The sequence below is a fragment of the Symphalangus syndactylus genome, chromosome 2, assembly GCF_028878055.3.
Source record: "Symphalangus syndactylus isolate Jambi chromosome 2, NHGRI_mSymSyn1-v2.1_pri, whole genome shotgun sequence".
In the NCBI taxonomy this organism is placed as follows: Eukaryota; Metazoa; Chordata; class Mammalia; order Primates; family Hylobatidae; genus Symphalangus; species Symphalangus syndactylus.
Genome location: NC_072424.2, coordinates 88487053 through 88506365, shown reverse-complemented (window position 1 = coordinate 88506365; position 19313 = coordinate 88487053). Strand labels below are relative to the sequence as shown.

At 39.6% G+C, this 19313-nt stretch overlaps 3 protein-coding genes across 10 annotated transcripts in view; 1 reads left to right on the top strand and 2 right to left on the bottom strand.

Moving 5' to 3' along the window:
• Positions 1-19313, top strand: part of CDK19 (cyclin dependent kinase 19) — a 201103-nt gene that overhangs the window by 155991 nt on the left and 25799 nt on the right. For all 8 annotated transcript variants that reach the window (XM_063631114.1, XM_055261377.2, XM_055261341.2 and 5 more), the window contains one exon: positions 15438-15495. In XM_063631114.1, the coding sequence (XP_063487184.1) occupies positions 15438-15495 (58 nt within the window). The remainder of the gene's footprint in view (positions 1-15437; positions 15496-19313) is intronic.
• LOC129463807 (olfactory receptor 6C1-like) lies at positions 5951-7106 on the bottom strand. Its single transcript, XM_055244489.2, has 2 exons — positions 7026-7106; positions 5951-6704 (listed from the first exon to the last, which is right to left on the bottom strand). The coding sequence occupies exons 1-2, from the start codon at positions 7104-7106 to the stop codon at positions 6168-6170; spliced, it is 618 nt and encodes a 205-aa protein (XP_055100464.2). The 3' UTR covers positions 5951-6167.
• Positions 7307-8042, bottom strand: LOC129463798 (phosphoethanolamine/phosphocholine phosphatase-like). The gene has a single exon (XM_055244482.2). The coding sequence runs from the start codon at positions 7890-7892 to the stop codon at positions 7308-7310; it is 585 nt and encodes a 194-aa protein (XP_055100457.1). The 5' UTR covers positions 7893-8042; the 3' UTR covers position 7307.

Sequence of the window (19313 nt, the reverse complement as noted above, 5' to 3'; positions counted from 1 at the left end):
AATGTGGAATATATCTTGATTATACTCACATAATGACCTTTAAGTTAGTTAGGTAAATAGCCTTCTACATACATGTATTTGTTTTGCATTGAACTTTTTATAGTGGTTGCTTTTTATTGGCTCTTGTTAGAGAAAAGAAAACCTTATCTCTGTTGTTCAGGCCAGTAACTACTCCTAAAAGACAAAGAAACACATTGTTAACTGTTGGCAGTGCTGGGTTGGCAAGCATTGTTTACTGTGAATACTGAAGTTTGATTAACATAGGTGTTATATTACACATACTGTTAAACCAGTTTAAGCTAAAATGAAATTAATCGTAGCATTTAATATTGTAGGTTTCTCCTCATTTACAGATAGCCTACATACAGTTGTAAATACATAATTTCAAACTGGAAAGGCATTTTCATTAGAAATAACATTTTAAACAGTAGTTAGAGTCTCTGAATAGAAAGACCTATTTAGCCTACAGTGTACCTAAAGTTATGACACTAATGTAATAATGGAACCTAATTGTCATTTTTAGCTATTTATTTATAACTGGATTTTTGTGGGGGGAAGTACTGGTTTACAGATAAAATACAGATTATTTGCATTACAAACATATTTGGCTTCTTAATATGTACCAGATAGTATGCTGGGTACTGGGAATACAGAGTTAATAAATACAATCCCTTCCCCCAACGAGTACATGGTGGGGAAGAGCCAACAAACATAATCATAAAGCAACAAGGTTTACAAAAGAAATTATGAGGTACATTCAAGGATCAGCTAAGCATAAGGTACTAAGTACCTTGGACAATTCATACTGAGCTGAATAGGAAAGGATTCATAGAAATTGGTAAGATGAAGAGAGGCGGGTAGGGGGAGCATTCCAGGCAGAGGAGTATGAATAAGGGCATAGAGAAGAAAGTACAAGCACTTTATATTACTGGGACAAGGTAAGAAGTAGTAAAAGAAGAGGCAGGAGAAAGAGGACCAGATTATGGTGGATCTTAGTTGTCCTGTTTGGAAGTGTGGATTTTTAACTGTGTCCAGTTTCCTGAGCTGGTCAGCTTTTTGTTAAAGAAAGACCACTCAGACAGGGCTGTGGAGAGTTGGTTTGAGGACATAGGGATAGTAGCCTTATCAGGTGGTTGAAGTCAGCTGGTGGAGAAATAAGGAAGGCCTGAACTATGACAGAGGTGATCCGAATTGAGAGGAGGGGAGATAGTTGACAAAAATGTAGGATGTAAGTAGTCAGATCTGAGGATTGGTTAGATTTGAGGGAGAAAGGAGAGCGTCAATGCAAGTTCAGATTTCTGCTTTTGTTGACTTTGTGACTGAGAAAGGATTAACCAAAAAAGAGGAGTTTTGACAGGGAAAAGTAAAAATTTAGTTTGGACAAGTTGAGTTTGAGGTGACTGTGGTGATGGCCACAGTCAACATATCTCTGAGATATATGGAAAGTTAGAGACCTAGAGGTATAGATTTGGGGGCCATTAGCATATAGAGGATTTTTATTTTTATTTATTTATTTATTTTTGAGATGGAGTCTTGCTCTGTTGCCCAGGCTAGAGTGCAGTGGCGTGATCTCGGCTCACCACAACCTCTGCCTCCTGGGTTCAAGCAATTCTCCTGCCTCAGCCTCCCAAGTAGCTAGGACTACAGGTGCGTGCCACCATGCCCAACTGATTTTTGTATTTTTAGTAGAGACAGGGTTTCACTGTGTTGGCCAAGCTGGTCTCGAACTCCTGACCTTGTGATCCACCCACCTCAGCCTCCCAAAGTGCTGGGATTACAGGCATGAGCTACCGTGCCCGGCCTATCGAGGATTTTTGAAACCCCAGAATAAAGTAAAATAATAACTTTTAAACACCCTTATTCAGAAGTGAGCTTGGCATGTTTTGGGGTATTTATTCTAGTTTCCTTCTTTTTTTTTTTTTGAGACAGAGTTTTGTTCTTATTGCCCAGGCTAGAATGCAATGGCATGATCTTGGCTCACCATAACCTCCACCTCCCGGGTTCAAGTGATTCTCCTGCCTTAGCCTCCCGAGTAGCTGGGATTACAGGCATGCGCCACCATGCACGGCTAATTTTTTGTATTTTTAGTAGAGGTGGGTTTTCTCCATGTTGGTCAAGCTGGTCTCAAACTCCTGACCTCAGGTGATCTGCCTGCCTTGGCCTCCCAAAGTTCTGGGATTACAGGCATAAGCCATTGCACGCAGCCATCTTCTTTTCAAATTGGGAACTTGCCTCTCAGAGGACACTCGTACCTTACCCCATAGCTGGATGGATTATGAGTACAAACCACTGGCAATTTAGCTCATTCACTTATTTGTTTACTCATTCAACAAATATGTATTAAACACAGTATGTACCTAGTTCTCAGCAGACATATAAGGTTGTGACAGAATGACTCTCCCTGCCCTCTAGGAAGTTGCAACCACAATGATCAGATTCTCCATATTTTAAATCATCTACTGTCTAATCAGTGAAGTTGTTTTAAGGGGTAAGCAGTTATGATAGACTAATGCTATTAGCAAATAACTGTTTGCTTAAGAAAAAATAAGAAAAAGGCATAGATTTTACTCTTAGGTAGTTCTTTGCCCTATTTGTTACAGTGCAGAATCTTATTTGTTCAGGGTAAACAATGAAGAACAGTGTAAAGAAAGGAGCATGAACTGAGAGTTTTTTCCTGGGAATGTACGTTTGTATCAAATGTGAGGAAAGTTGTGTCACCACTAACAATATTTAAATAAAAGTATAGTTGTAGCCGTTAATATCAAGCCTGCACTGTTCATTGTTTCAGAAACTACTCCGATTGATATTCTGATTGTCTCTGTTCCTATTATTCAGGATTGTAGACAATTGTGTTTGTCTTTTTCTCTCTTTATTGGTACTGATAACAGTCATATTATGAGTTTCGTATTTTTGTCCCAAATGTCTTGGGGTGGGAGAAAGCAAATGTAGTAGAAAGATTATGTATCTTTAGGCTGTGCTACTCATAATGTGCCAATTAACTGAAATATATTTAACTCTGTGAAAAAATTGATTCTATAGAAGGAAAAAGCAAATCTGGAGTACATGTAAAGTATCATGAATATACATTCAAGCATTAAGTAAATTCTGCTAAAATGCAGATATTTCAGGAGTAGCTTCTGAGTAATCATATTACTTACCACATTATTTCCCTGAATTTTGCCTTTAAAATACAATTTAACTAAAATGAACCCTGGGCATTGGTTTATCTATCTGATTTTATTGCTGATAACTTAAATGTGAGGCATCCAACTCTTGCCATTTCTGCTGTTTCTATGGTAACCAAAGTGTGCAAACCCAGCAGTATCACTTTCTTTCACAGCTGGCATTTTGTGTTCACAGTAAGAAGAGGAGTTTTAGTAAAGCATAGTCTGTGTTAATTGGGTTGTAACTAGGTCAGAAGAATTTTGCTATCCTTTCTTCATCCTTTTAGGTTTTTTATGTGGGTGAAGGTGTGTATGCATGAACTGTAGTTTTCTTTCTTTTTTTTTTTAAAAAAGCATATACTTTCACTAAAATTAATCACCGTTAAATTTAGTCTTTTGAAAATTAAGCATAACATCTGCAAACACAACTTAGTATAGAATCTTGAGGATTGGATGGAGTTGCCCAGAGACTTGACCCATAGCCTTGTATACCCTTGAATATTTCCATTAAGAAAGATGAAATGATGGATGTGAAATGCTTTGAAAAATTCAACACACTTTGATGATGATTATATTGTTCATTTTGTTATCACTCATATTTTGAAACATCAAGTATCTTGAGACCTTAACATTTATTTACTTGTTCTAAAGGGAACAGGCAATCCCAGTAAAGAAATGCATACTTAAAAATGACTTTCCTCTGCAATTCCACGTCTTAACTTGACTACAGGAGCCCTTCTCTGTGGTTACTGCCCAAGCTCTAGGTTCTGTTCTCAAACTGTGCAAAAGAGCTCATAAGCTACTACTCCCCTAAACGATGTCACTGCCTGTGCCCTCATCTCAGACTTTACATGGAGAGTCCACACTTAGAGCTTCCATAGGCTGCCAGTATGTTAAATCAAAAGTATTCTCTACTAACTTCAATACTAGAAAAGAGATACTCCTCTTTTCTCTCTCTTTGTGTCTTCATTCCATTGTGTTGCTCATATTCTGTTTCGACATAGTGTGACTGCAAGAACTTCTATCAAGAGACAGCTGACTGATCTAAAACCACCTTCCTGTACTACTTGGCATTCAGCAGCTTATAATCTATGTTCATTTCTTACATGAAGCAATTTTTGTTCTCAGATCTCATACTTCGTAGTGTTTTTATCTTACTATATTTTTAAAGGGTTTAAGCTCAAACTTAAGGAATGAAAAATAATTTAAAAAGCTTATTTGATAATTTTACAATTAAAAAAATTGTTACGCCCCCTAGAGATCCCATTCTCACTAAGGCTTTCAAAAGTGTACTCTAAAATCTGCCTTTACCTTTTCCCCATTCATTTGGATCTTATTTACTGTGTCTGGCTTCTGTAAATGCACAGAAATTATTTTTTCGGAATCACCTATGACCCAATTGTCCATTCCAAAAGCCGCCTCAGCTTTCATTATGTTGCACCTGATGGCTACTTTCATTATGTTCACCTGATGGCTACTTTTTAGGTTCTCTTAGCTTCGAGAACCCTGTGCTATCTAGGTTTTCTTACCTTTGTTTTCTTTTTTAGCTTAATTATTTATTTATTTTTTACTTTCTTGGTTTTCTTACCTTTGATGTTCCTTCACAGCATCTTTCTCTTTTTTTCTTTTTTTTTTTTTGTTGTTTGTTTGTTTGGTTGGTTTTTTGAGGCAGGATCTTGCTCTGTTGCCCAGGCTGGAGTGCAATGGCATGATCTCAGCTCACTGCAACCTCCACGTTCTGGGTTCAAGTGATTCTCCCTTCACAGAATCTTTCATTGACTCTTGTTCCTCCAACCTCCCTTTATTCTCCTTTGCTTGCTTGCTTTATTTATTTATTTATTTATTTATTTATTTATTTATTTATTATTTCTTTCTTAGACTGAAGAAGCTAAGAAATGCTAAATAAACTAAAACTGTAGTTAAAAATCTTTCTGAGAAAACATCAACCCCAGATGATCTTAGAGGCAGGTTCTCAAAATTTTCAACTGATTGTTTTGATATTATTCAAACATTGTCAAATAATAGAGAAAGAGGGAATGTTCCAAACATATTCTAGAAAGCCAGTATAATCTTGATAGCAAAACCAGACAAAGCATGAAAAATAAAAATTTCAGGTCAACCTCACCTAAGTATAGTTGTAAAAATAGTAAACAACATACTAGTAAACCAAATCCAGGAATACAAATGTATTTTTTTTTAGAGATGGGGTTTTCGCCATGTTGCCCAGGCTGATTTCAAACTCCTGAGCGCAAGCAATCTGCCCTTCTCGGCCTCCCAAAGTACTAGGATTACAGAGTTGTGCCATCGTGCCCAGCCTATTTTTTATTATATGTTTTAAAATGCCATTTCTCTAATTATAAGCAATACCAAAATAGACAAAATCAAACATTATAGAAATATATAGTGTACTAGAAGTGATAGTCTCCTGAAATCCTCTGCCATCAGAAATTGGGCAGGAGGAAGATAGACAGACAGATACATAGATAGGTGATAGATGGATAGATAGATAGTAGATCTATTTCAACTATTTAAAAATTATGGATAAGACAGAAGATAATATAACAAGTGATGATAATTCTAGTCATGTAAAAATAGCAAAGACTTGGAACCAACCCAAATGTCCAACAACGATAGACTGGATTAAGAAAATGTGGCACATATACACCATGGAATACTATGCAGCCATAAAAAATGATGAGTTCATGTCCTTTGTAGGGACATGGATGAAATTGGAAAACATCATTCTCAGTAAACTATCGCAAGGACAAAAACCCAAACACCGCATGTTCTCACTCATAGGTGGGAATTGAACAATGGGAACTCATGGACACAGGAAGGGGAACATCACACTCCGGGGACTGTTGTGGGGTTGGGGGAGGAGGGAGGGACAGCATTAGGAGATATACCTAATGCTAAATGACGAGTTAATGGGTGCAGGAAATCAACATGGCACATGGATACATATGTAACAAACCTGCACATTGTGCACATGTACCCTAAAACCTAAAGTATAATAAAAAAATAATAATAATAATCACAGGTAAAATGGTCAATAAGATTAGACCTACAGTAATCAAGCTTTAAGAGCAACATGAGTGCAGAGAATATGATTAAGAATGAAATCAGCCAAGAAGTAAAAACAAGCAGTGTGCAGACTCTTCGATTCATGATATTCAAGTAATGCAGAGGCTTGCAGATGGCCACATAGCGGTCATAGGACATGGCAGCTAGAAGGTAAAACTCTGTGACTCCCAAGAGAATGAAAAAAAATAACTGAACTATGCAATTATTAAAGGAAATGGTTTTATCTCCTGAAATAATGTTACCCAGAAACTTGGGTATACTGACGGTTGTGAATGAAATTTCTAATATGGAGAAATTTCTGAGGAAGAAATACATGGGGGTCTGCAGGTGGGAATCCAGCAGGGTGAGGATGATAATGGTCAGGTTCCCAGTGATGCTGAGCATATAGGTGATGAGCAGGAAGACAAAGATTACAACCTGAAACTTTGGGTCATCTGTCAATCCCAGAAGAATAAACTGTTATTTCTGTAAAAAAAAAAAAAAAAAAAACCCGAAGTCTCTCCAAGTTATGTGATTCTGTATAATTGACAACCCCCTTCCCAACCCTTTCCCTGACCTCTTGATTTCTGGTCCTTACTCTCCTGTTCTTACGTTGACCTCTTTGCTCTTTCTCTCATTAGCCAGTCTGCTAGCTCACCCAAGTTTTTCCTAACCACTCTAAACACCATGACCTTGCCCTTGCCCTTGCCCTCCTGTAAACCTTGTAGCAGTAGCAGTCCTCCCCAACTGCCAAAGCACAGGCCAGAAGGTGCTCAAGAACCTGCCCAATTCTGGTACTAAAATGACTTGGATGAAAACAGAACCATTTGAAACAGCAAGCAAGTCCTTCCTTGGGTTTCCTCTCTTTATAATTACCATCGCTGTATCACTCTATTTTTTCTGACCCATCCTATTCTCCTTAGTCTTGTCTCCAGGTGTCATCCCCCCTTTTGCTTTGGGCCTTCCAGCTTGCTCCTCCCTCTGCCAGGACTGCCCTTCCCTTAGACACCCAGCTGACTCAGGTGTTACCCAAATGTTATCTTCTCAAAGAGGCTTTCTCTGAAGAATCTAAAATAATGCTTAAATAATGCTGACAATTACACCCTCCCAACCCACTCCCAACAATGCCTTGTGCTTGCACGTGTTGGCAGGGCAGCGCACGCAACTACGTGTGTGGAACGGCCACAGAGCCAGCAGGCCATGCGCGTCGGACCCCGATGAGTTGCTGAGGATGCGGAGGAACAGGCTGTGGTGGCCGGTGGCGCGCTGCATGCTCTCCATGCCAAAGGCATTAGGATCAGAGATGAGATTCACCTCCAAGCAGGTGCCTTGCTTAGCCACAAACTGCAGCAGGTCGCCCATACCTGGCAACAAAGGGATAGCTTCGTAGATAGCACGCAGGTCCCGCGACCGCACACCCTGCTTGCCCGGGTACTTGAAGACGCGCTGCATGTACTCGTTGTAGAAGCCCTCGCGGTCGGTGGCTCGCAGGCTCTCCTGCAGCTGCTGGCCCGGCACAGTTCGCACGATTGAGTCGCCGCTGTTTTCGTCCACGATAGTCTCGTGGAAATTGAAGGTCAGGAGGAAGCGCGGCACGCCGTGCGCGACCATCCCGCCGTCCCTAGATAGGCACCAGAGGCCAAAAACTGGAAAACAGCCGCTCATTGTCCATGCATCACCGTGGACACCACCTGTAGGGACTCTGTTGGCCTCCAGCCGTCGTCAAGAGTTCGGAAATTGGAGGGGACAAAGTGTCTTATCCACCCCTGGATTTCTGGGCTCCGGCTCATGAGTCCCTCTAGTCCTGAGGGACCAAGGATGATGTGCATCTGAACGGTCCCCTCCACTTGCCTCCCCCATCCTACCCTTTATCTTTCTACTTCTGCTTTCTTTTGGTTTATTCTGTTGAACTTTTTCTCTATTTTTTAAACTTCTTGAGCACGTAACTCATTATTCTCAGCCTTTCTCTCTTACTAACATAAATATTTAAGGCTATACATTTTCCTTATAAGTACTGTATTAGATGCCTTCCACAAAGTTTTGGTAGGTAGTATTTTCATTATTTCAATTCTGAGTATTTTAAACTTTTTATGGTTTCTCCTTTTACTCTGAGTAATTTAGAAATATTTAAAAATTTTCAAATATATAGAGTTTTCATTATATTGTGGTTAGAGAACATAGTCTGTTTGATAAAAAATTTCTTGAGACCTGCTAGTATATGATTAGTATTTGTAAATGTTCCATGTGTGCTTGAGAAAAATGTATACTTTCTAATTACTGGATAGAAAGTTGTATATATGCTCTCTAGATCATCCTAGTTAATTGTATCTTTTGATTAGTCTATATTTTACTAATCTTTCATCTGTTTGACATATGAATAATTGAGGAAAGTATGTTATCATACTTTTTACTTTTTATCATACTTTTTACTCCCCGAAGTTATATTAATTTTGCTTCACATATATATTTTTTAAGTACATAACAGGTTTAGGATTATTGCCTCTTCCTGGTGAATTGAACTTTGCATCATTATATAGTGATCATCTCTAGCCGTAATTTTTTTTGAAATTTTTTAATTTTTGCAGGCACATAGTAGGTTTCTACCCTTTATCTCCCCCCCCCCCCGCCTCCCCTCTCCCTGGCCCCCTTCACCTCCTCTGTAGTTCTAAAACACCAGAGGAAGGAGGGGCTTGGGTTTCGCTGGTTCTGCTTAAAAACATCATGGCTTTCTGTTCCATGATCGGGGGCAAGAAGTGTGCCGAGGTCTCAGCCCAAGAGGGACTGGGTGTATAGTAGATGTGTATATTTATGGGTTACATGAGATATTTTGATAAAGGCATGCAATGTGTAATAATCACAAGAGGGTAAATGGGGTATCCATCACCTCAAGCATTTATCCTTTGTGTTACAAACAATCCAATTATACTCTTTTAGTTATTTTTAAAAGTACAATTAAATTAGTATTGACTATAGTCACCCTGTTGTGCTACCAAATACTACTTCTTATTTATTCTTTCTATTTTTTGTGCCCATTACAGCCCCACTTCCTCTTCCCTCCTGCCCCTAACTACCCTTCCCAGCCTCTGGTAACCATATTTCTACTCTCTATCTCCATAAAGTCAATTTTTTAAATTTTTGGTTTTTTTTTTTTTGAGATGAAGTCTCGCTCTGTCGCCCAGGCTGGAGTGCAGTGGCCTCATCTCAGCTCACTGCAACCTCCACCTCTGGGGTTAAAGCAATTCTCTTGCCTCAGCCTCCCGAATAGCTGGGACTACAGGCATGGGCCATCATGCCCGGCTAATTTTTGTATTTTCAGTAGAGACAGAGTTTCACTGTGTTGGCCAGGCTGGTCTCAAACTCCTGACCTTGTGATCCGCCCGCCTTGGCCTCCCAAAGTGCTGGGATTACAGGTATGAGCCACTGTGCCTGGCCAATTGTTTTAATTTTAAAAAGTTTAATTTTTAATTAATTAAATTAATTAACTTAATTTTTAATTAATTTAATTACAATTTTAAATTTTAATAGTGAGATGGGGTCTCACTATGTTGCCCAGGCTGATCTGGAAATCCTGGGTTCAGGTGATCCTCCTGCCTCAGCTTTGCAAAGTGCTGGGATCACTGTCCTGTCTTGGCTTTGCCTATAGAATAAATTCCAGGTTCTTTAATATGGTATTTTATTCCCAAGATAGTTTTCCAGTTGCATTTCTACACCAAACATTCACTGCTCTTGTCACATCAAAATATGTATAAACTCTCAACGTGCCATGTCTGTGTTTTTATGTGACTATGTCCTTACCTGTAGGGTTCCATGAGCCTGAAAACGTTTTTGTTGTTGTTGTTGTTGTTTATGCTTATCAAAATCTTAGTTATCCTTAGCTATAACCCCAAAATCTTAGTATCCCTTTTTTATTTATTGAGCCACTTCGCCCAGCCAATTGTTTTAAGTTTTAGCTCCCACAAATAAGTGAGAACATATGAAGTTTGTCTTTCTATGCCTGGTTTATTTAATTTAATGTGATGATCTCCAGTTCTATCCTAATAATGTTTTTGTCTTAAAAGCTATTTTGTCTGATGTTACCATAGTTGACCCAGCTTTTCTTTGGCAGTTTGCCTAATATATCTTTTAATATCCTTTTACTTTCAGCTTTTATGGTTCTTACCTTTAGGTGGACCTCTTTTAAATAGCATGGATTTTGTTTTTAATCCACTATGGAAATACCTGTGTCTTTTAGCTGGAAAATGTATTGTTTTACTCGTCAGGCCTAAGATGGTAAGTGTTTCCTCCAGAAGGTGTTTGCTTTGGCTTCTACTGGTAGCATCTAGGTTTCCTTTAGTGCCCTTGAAGGTCTTGGTGACTGTGGGGTAGCAGGCTCAGCTTCCTTACCTTGATGGTGGCCCAAGGCTCAGTGTCCTTGCTGAAGTGCATTATTGGCAGCTGCTCTCAGGCCTACCTTGCCTTTCCCTAACTCTCCAGCCACAAAGATACCTTATTTGGAGTGAGGGTAAAGTTTGTTATCTCTTGTGCAATCTGGGGTGCTTCAAGGAATATTTCCTTTCTTTTTCCTTTTTCTCTCCTTTCTCTCTCCTCTGCTGTCTCTCTCCCTCTTCCCCCTTTCCTTCTCCCTTCTTCTTCTCTACCCTCCTTTCCCCTTCCTGACTCCTCCCCTCCCTTCCCCTCCTATCAAAGACAGGGTTTCTCCCAGCCTGACCTTGAACTCCTGGGCTCAGGCAATCCTCCCACCTCAGCCTCTGGAGTAACTGGTATTACAGGTGTGGACCACTGTGCCTGGTTTGTTTCTTATATAGCATATAGCTGTTCTGTTAAGGGGAAGGTCCCTCAGAGCACCTAGTCAGCCATGATAGCAGATTTGACAATCTTTTGTATTCTCTTTTTGTTTTCTTTTCCATGGTACTTATCAGTATATGATATGTTGTGTACTTATTTATTTATTGCCTTTCTTTTCTCACTAGACTGTAAGCTCCATGAGGGCAAGGATTTTTCCTGTTTTTGTTTTCTGCTGCTTCTATAGCATCTGAATCACTGCCTGTTACTTAGTTTGTGATCAAACAATATTTGTTGAATGAATGAGGGTTGAGAAGATTGTGTGAAAAGGCAATGCCAAGTCTTGAACTCTTTTTTTTTTTTTTTTTTGAGACAGAGTCTCACTCTGTCGCCTAGGCTGGAGTGCAGTCACGCAATCTCAGCTCACTGCAACCTCCGCTTTCTGGGTTCAAGCAATTCTCCTGCCTCAGCCTCCTGAGTAGCTGAGATTACAGGCGCACACCACCACGCCCAGCTAATTTTTGTATTTTTAGTAGAGACGGGGTTTCACCATGTTGGTCAGGCTGGTTTCGAACTCCTTACCTCGTGATCCGCCCACCTCAGCCTCCCAAAGTGCTGGGATTACAGGCGTGAGTCACCACGCCCGGCCAAGTCTTGAACTTTTACCTTGAAATGCTTTTGTATGTTCCTCTATGACCATTTTCACAAGTTAGGGTGCCCTTACTTTTTTCCCTAGACCATTTTACCCCACTTCCAGCTGGTCTCTCTGTCTCTATTTTGTGGTCCATCCATCCTTTCCAATCCATCCTTCATATGGCTGCCAGACTTTCTTCCTAAATATAGATATGATTATCTCACTGTCCTGTCTTGGCTTGGCTATAGAATAAATTCCAATTTTTTTTTTTTTTTTTGAGACGGAGTTTTGCTCTTGTTGCCCAGGCTGGAGTGCAATGGTGTGATCTTGACTCACTGCAACCTCTGCCTCCTGGGTTCAAGCAATTCTCCTGCCTTAGCCTCCCAAGTAGCTGGGATTACAGGCGTGCACCACCATGCCCGGCTAAATTTTTTTGTATTTTTAGTAGAGATGGGGTTTCACCATGTTGTTCAGGCTGGTCTCACACTCCTGATCTCAAGTGATCCACCCGCCTCAGCCTCCCAAAGTGCTGGGATTACAAGCGTGAGCCACCACGCCCAGCCTCCAATTTCCTTAATCTGCTATTTTATTCCCAATGTTGTTTTCCAGTTGCATTTCTACACCAAACATTCACTGCTCTTGTCACATCAAAATATGTCTAGGCTCTCAATATGCCATGTCTGTGTTTTTATGTCCTTACCTGTAGGGTTCCATGAGCCTGAAAACTCTTTAGTTTTGTTGTTTATGCTTATCCAAATCTTAGTTATCCTCACTTAAAGTCATCCAGAGTCATCTTCCTAAAGACTATTCTGATGTTCAATGAAAAGAAACATTCATTCCATGCAATTTTTCTTTCTATATTGGTAATTTTCATAATCTGCCCTCTGCCTTGTTTTCTTTCTTTCTTTCTTCCTTTCCTCTTTTCCTCCTTTCCTCTCCTTTCTTTTTTTTTTTTTTTTTTTTGATAGAGTCTCACTCTGTTGCCCAGGCTAGAGTACAGTGGCACGATCTCAGCTCACTGCAACATCCACCTCCCGGGTTCAAGCGATTCTCCTGCCTCAGCCTCCCAAGTAGCTGGGACTACAGGTGCACACCACCATGCCTGGCTAATTTTTGTATTTTTAGTAGAGACGGGGTTTCACCATGTTGACCAGGCCGGTCTTGAGCTCCTGACCTCAGGTGATCCACGTGCCTCAGCCTTCCAAAGTGCCTGGGATTACAGGTGTCAGCCACTGTACCCGGCCTCCTCCTTGTGTTCTTAAAAGCTGTCTGTCTTTTCCTCCTGGATTTAAGCTCCTTAAAGTCAAGATCTTCATGTTTTATTTCCTGTTGTTTCCTAAAGGCCTGAAGTACAACACTTTATATGTAACGGACCTTTGATAAATAGTTTTTTCTTTCTAGTATGGTGAACCAATCTCATCTCATGTTTTCAGGTATCACACTCTGGTGATAATAACTTTCAAATCCAAATCTTCCTCTTCTCACTCCTCTGGCTAGTATGACTTAGGCATCTCACATTTCTCAAACTTTTTCATTTTATTTATTATTTTTTGAGACGGGGTCTCACTCTGTTGCCCAGGCTTGAGTGCAGTGGCACACTTACAGCTCACTGTAGCCTTGACCTCCTGGGCTCAAGCAGTCCTCTCACCTCAGCCTCCCAAGTAGCTGGGACCACAGGCATGTGCCACCATGCCTGGATAATTTTTTTTAATTTATTTTTTATAGAGACAGGGTCTCTCCATGTTGCTTAGGCTGGTCTCAAACTCCTGGGCTTAAACGATCCTCCTGCTTCGACTTCCCAAAGTGCTGGGATTACAGGTTTGAGCCACCATGCCTAACCATTTTTCAAACTCAATATGTTGTCACCTTCTCTTCATTGTTCCTTATTTTTAAACCATTACCTCTTATAACTTTTCTGTGTCCATAAAAGGCACCATTATTCCAGTCACATAAACTTAAAACCTTGGTAAAATCTTTACCACCCTTTTTCTTAATCTTTTAACTTAAGCCAGTCACAAAGTCCTGTTAATTTTCTCCTCTAAAATGCTTCTCAGCTCCATACCTCCCTCACCATTTCTGCTGACAAGACATTGGACAGAGCTCTTACCACCTCACACCCAATTCCACTCCCTCATCCTCTCCTGTAAACTCACTGACTGTAATATAACGGTCCAATTACTTCACTTGGCATTTAAGACTATCCAGGGTCTAGGTTCATCCTACTGCCCTCAACATGAGCCCTTTTCAGAATTTATTTATTTATTTTTTGTGACAGGGTCTTGCTCTGTCACCCAGCCTGGAGTGCAGTGGCGTAATCATGGCTCATGGTGGTACCCTGGTAGCCTCAATCTCCTGGACTCAACCAGTCCTTCCGCCTCAGCCTCCTGAGTAGCGGGGACTCCAGGTACATGCCACCACACTAGGCTATTTTAAAAAATTATTTGTAGAAACAGAATCTTACTATTTTGTGTTTTGCCCAGGCTGGCCTTGAACTCCTAGACTCAGGTGATTCTCCTGCCTCGGTTTCCCAAAGTCCTGGGATAACAGGCGTGAGCCACTGCACCTGGCCCAAGTCAGACTTCTGTGTCTTATGCATACCTGGTCATATCCTTTTTCCACTTCCTGTGGTGTCCTTGCCCTTCCTCTGCTCTGCCATGATGGTTCCTGTTCATTTTCATATCCGTCTAATGGACACCATTCCCACTTCCATCCCCAGTGAGCATTTCCCTTAATAATGGAATCTTTAATTCATCACTTCCTCCTTTGAATTAGTTTTTTAAGTGCTTTTTGTTTTCACTGAAACATTTTTAACAATCAGCAAATTGAAAGGGATCTTTAAAGTAATCCAGTTTAATCTTGAACCCAAGACCTCAGTCTTCTCTGTAACTCATACACAGCACTAGCTTCTAATATTATACAATCCTTCTTAGTTTTCTTTCTACTTATGTAGTAAGCATCTGGAGGTTAGGAACTTGGTTTTTACTGTGCTTTTGTTTTCTCTCTTGAAGATTGGCCTGGTTCTTTATCCTTAGAAGATACTAAAAATACATTCGTTGATTGAATAAATGAATCCAGTAAGTTAATAACACATACATTTTCCTTCAAAGACTTTACAAAGGAGACTCACTCTCTCCCCCTTCCAAAGCCTATCTCAACAGTTTCTCTGTTTCCAAGTATCTGCAGATAAGGGTGGCTGAAAATATGGTAGACACATTTGCAGCCTACTCTTTTCTTTTTATAGTTCTGTATTAGCCTTGGTTTTTATTTTCCTACATCTTGAAATTATATTTGGAATTTCCTACTTTTGCATGTATGATAGCTGATGCATGAATTTTAATAGAGTTGTTGAATGCTGATCATGTTTTTGTATGGTAGTTTAGAAATATTTAGGAAGGAATATTCCATTCAACTTATTCACATGAAGGCGATTATGTTGTGGTTTGAAATTTTATATAAAATTTTTCAACCACATAAGCTCCATGCAGGTTTAAAAATTATTATTAGTTTTTTCTATGGGATGAATCTATTTAGAAATGATAGCTTTAATTGCTTTGTAATTATTTGTATGATATAATTTTGAAAATAAGGTGTGTTTCCATAGCACGGATGTTTATATAAAGTTAGTGTGACTTCAATTATGTCAAATGCTTTAATTATGTAGTGGGTGCTTAATATTTGATTTACTTTTGATGCAAATACGGAAATGATTTTTTATATGATAAGAACTTTTCTCCATTTTAGAGCATGTCAAAAGAATAAACATGGTAATTTGAATGCTCTATTTTTATTTCTAGAAACCAGCAAATATCCTAGTAATGGGAGAAGGTCCTGAGAGGGGGAGAGTCAAAATAGGTAGGTAATTATTCCTAAAATAATTTATTTAAAAATTGAAGTTAACTGCAAAGATGGTTTCCCTTTTTAATGCCCTTATTTAGGTAGTTAATTTTAAAATTACTTTCTCATTATTTTTAGAAAAGATATTGGAAAATGTAGATAGATAGTCTACAAAACTCCTAGGCTTTTTCCCAAAATAAGATTCTTTAGTTCTAAGTTGAAGCATCACTGGAAATTGACAAGCAAGTTCACAAAAGCATTCATTCCCATACAGTAACTCAAGCATATGTTTATGTCACCACCACTGTCCTGCACAGACACCTTAAATATAATCCTCTAAATCTCACTTTTGTTTCAGGTTTACCAAATATTCTCTTCCTGAATATTTTCCTCCCAACCCTGAGCAAATACATTTAAACCTTCACAGGTTCTCTCTGCATCACCACAACTGGCCTGCATGTCTGGCGCCAAGTACTAACATATCTTTTCCAAATGGATATATATGTTTACAGACTCTCTTAGCTGCCTCTCTTAGATTGAGGCACTGGCAGGATTCTTATTTGTATATTAAGATTTCCTTTATAATCCTGAATGTTCTAAAAAAGAAATCAGCATCATTTATACCTATTACATATTTGGGGAGAAAATGAGCTAAGAAATGCTTTATTCTAATTTCTTTTTTTGAGACGGAGTCTCGCTCTGTTGCGCAGGCTGGAGTGCAATGGCGCGATCTTGGGTCACTGCAACCTCCGCCTCCTGGGTTCAAGCAGTTCTCCCTGCCTCAGTCTCCCAAGTAGCTGGGACTGCAGGCTCCCGCCACCATGCCTGGCTAATTTTTTTGTGTATTTAGTAGAGATGGGGTTTCACCATGTTGGCCAGGCTGGTCTCGAACTCCTGACCTCGGGTGATCTGCCTGCCTTGGCTTCCCAAAGTGCTGGGATTACAGGCGTGAGCCACCATGCTAGGCCTATTCTAGTTTCTTTTACTAGAAATTATATTTATTGAAAGTTGAATGCTTTTTAGAAATATGTTAAAATAAAATGTGTTAATCAGCCTGGTTTCTTTGCTATTAGAATATACCATGCTAAAGGTGATGCAAAATTGTGCTCACTTGACCCGCTACAAATTCATGCTGCCCTATTTCAAGCCCACCCTGCTGTTCAGTTTTCTACTTCTTCAGTTAACTCCCTAGCCCAGTTGCTAAAGAAGCTGTTCTAAACCAACTTCCTTTTCTTTAAACACCTCTATCCTAAGTTTGCTGAGATTATCAGATTCATTCAAAAGTTTGTTGATGTTAATTAAGTAGCTGGTAGCTTTTCTTCTCTTCCCTCCCCCACTTCCACCATAATTTCTCACTTGTCTCTATTTTTATTTTACTCTTGCACTCCTTTTCTTAGAGGCATTTATTGAGTTCCTACTTTTTGCCAGATACAGGCGAAAGGGAGATAAAGGATGGTCCCTTCTGTGAGAGACAGTAAAATGAACAGTTTACTATGCATTGCAATATGTACTTTCATGTTACCGCATTTATTTTACACAACCACCCTCTGAAAATAAGGAAGACAAGATTTAGAGAGGTTGTAGCTTCCTCAGCCTGTCAAAGCTAGAACTTGAATTCCAAGTCCTGAGGCTCTTTCCCTACAAACATCCCTGCCTAGTGATACCAGAGCTGTCTGGTGTGACCTCACTGACCTCTACTCTTTGGCTGTACAGCCCTGCCCTTGAGAAAGCCTCTGTGAAAGAGAGACTTTCCTAAGTCCTATCTACCAGTGCCCTGCCTAGCTTCTAAATGTCTTCCTACCTCATAGTACAATATTGCCATTTCCCCTTCTCAAGTTTCTCTTTTTCACCTTTAAACCTTCATCGTCCTTTTCCCAATTTAAAATAAATCTTATATCCATCTTGTTTTTCTTTAGCACTTGTTCTGTTCATTTCCCTTTTTGTTCCTCTACTTTTAGAATGCATGATCTTCACTCTTTGGTTCCACTTACTCTAATTTGTTATAACCTGGCCTCTAATTCCATCCCTCTATCAAAAGTCCTCTCTAAAAGGACACCTGTGACCTCTACCTTACCAAATCCAGCGGCCCGTATTAATCACCTTTCTCCTTTACTGCAGTAAACCATTTGTTCTTCTGACAGTCTGGCTTTGAGGGTGTCTTCTCCATTGGTCTATATGATATACCATAATTCCATTTTTCTGCCTCCCACTTTTGCTGTGACTTTGCCTTCTATTCATTCTTGCCTATTACTCCTACTAACCTATTGTTTCAAGGCACTGGCTTAGGACATGGCTTCCCTCTAAAATTACTTCTTTAGGAAATCGATAGGTTGTGGTCTCAGGATCATGGATTTATGAAAATGATTCTAAGATCTTGATACCAGAGTCTAATCTCTCACCCTAGCCGAAGTCTTTATTTCTATTTGGATATCTTGTGGTAACTTATCCTCCATTGTCCCAAACCAAATTCGTCATCATCTTATATTCCCCTTGTTTGTACCATTTGTCACATTTCTCCCAGTCACCCAAATCTAATTTGTTCTTTTAGTACTCCTTAGCAAAATTCTGTATTCTGGCCAGGCCAGTTAGTTACCTTACTATTAAGAGTTTTAAGATTGTAATTCTGCCAAGATTAGGGATAAAACTAGGGTTAAAAGTAAGTAATAATTAATGATAAAGATCTAACGGACAATCAAGATAGTTTATTAAATGATTTTAAATTTTGTTTTAGTAGCCACTATTGTTTTTAAACATTAGTAATACTGATGCCTATGCCTAATGCTTTGATACAGTGTTCTTTTTTGCTTAAAAGAAAAGGATAGTTGGGCTGGGCACAGTGGCTCATGCCTGTAATCCCAGCACTTTGGGAGGCCAAGGTGGGCAGATCATGATGTCAAGAGATCGAGACCATCTGGCCAACATGGTGAAACCCCGTCTCTGCTAAAAATACAAAAATTAGCTGGGCGTGGTGGCGCGTGCCTGTAATCCCAGCTACTCAGGAGGCTGAGGCAGGAGAAGCGCTTGAACCTGGGAGGCGGAGGTTGCAGTGAGCCAAGATAGTGCCACTGCACTCCAGCCTGGGCGACAGAGCAAGACTCCATATGGGGGGCGGTGGGGAAAGGGGAGTGGGTAAGAAAAGGATACTTAGATGGAAAACACATTTTGCCCTTTGCTGTATCTGAGCCTTCCCATTCTCAGCAACCTAAAAACTCCTCTTTTGCTATTCAAAATAATTCATCCTTCAGGATCCAGCCCAAGTCCCACTTTCAATTTAGTCTGCTTTTACAAATGTTTATTATACATTGTTCCAGATAACATAATAAAGGAGAAATAGACCTTCCCCCAGGGGGCTTAGCATCTAGTAGAAACCGGTAACAACTTCCTTTATTCTCACAGTACTTACCACTTTTTTGCTTCTACTCTATATATTTTGTCATCTCACCTTCATGTAAGCTCCTTAGTGGTAGACCTTGTTTGTTGCTGCTTTTCATCATTTGATACTAATTAGCACTCACACCAGAATTTTACTACCCTTATCTGTGAACTGGAACAATTTCATCCATGTGTAATTTTAGAAAGTCAACTGTTATAGTAATCTTTAGGCTAATTACCATTTGTCTAAATTAGTAATTATTTGAAAAGTAGTTTGAAACTCTTTTAAAGTTCATAAAATAGATGGGAATTGTTTTTAAAAGTATGTATTTTTTCCTTCTGGCCTTGATTGCATCTGCGAGTGAATAGATGAGGTTTAGGTAAAACTGAGGAGGTAGAGAATAAGGGGGGAAATACTGGCTTTAGCTAACTTCACTTTCGAATGTTTTTCAATGGATGAAACA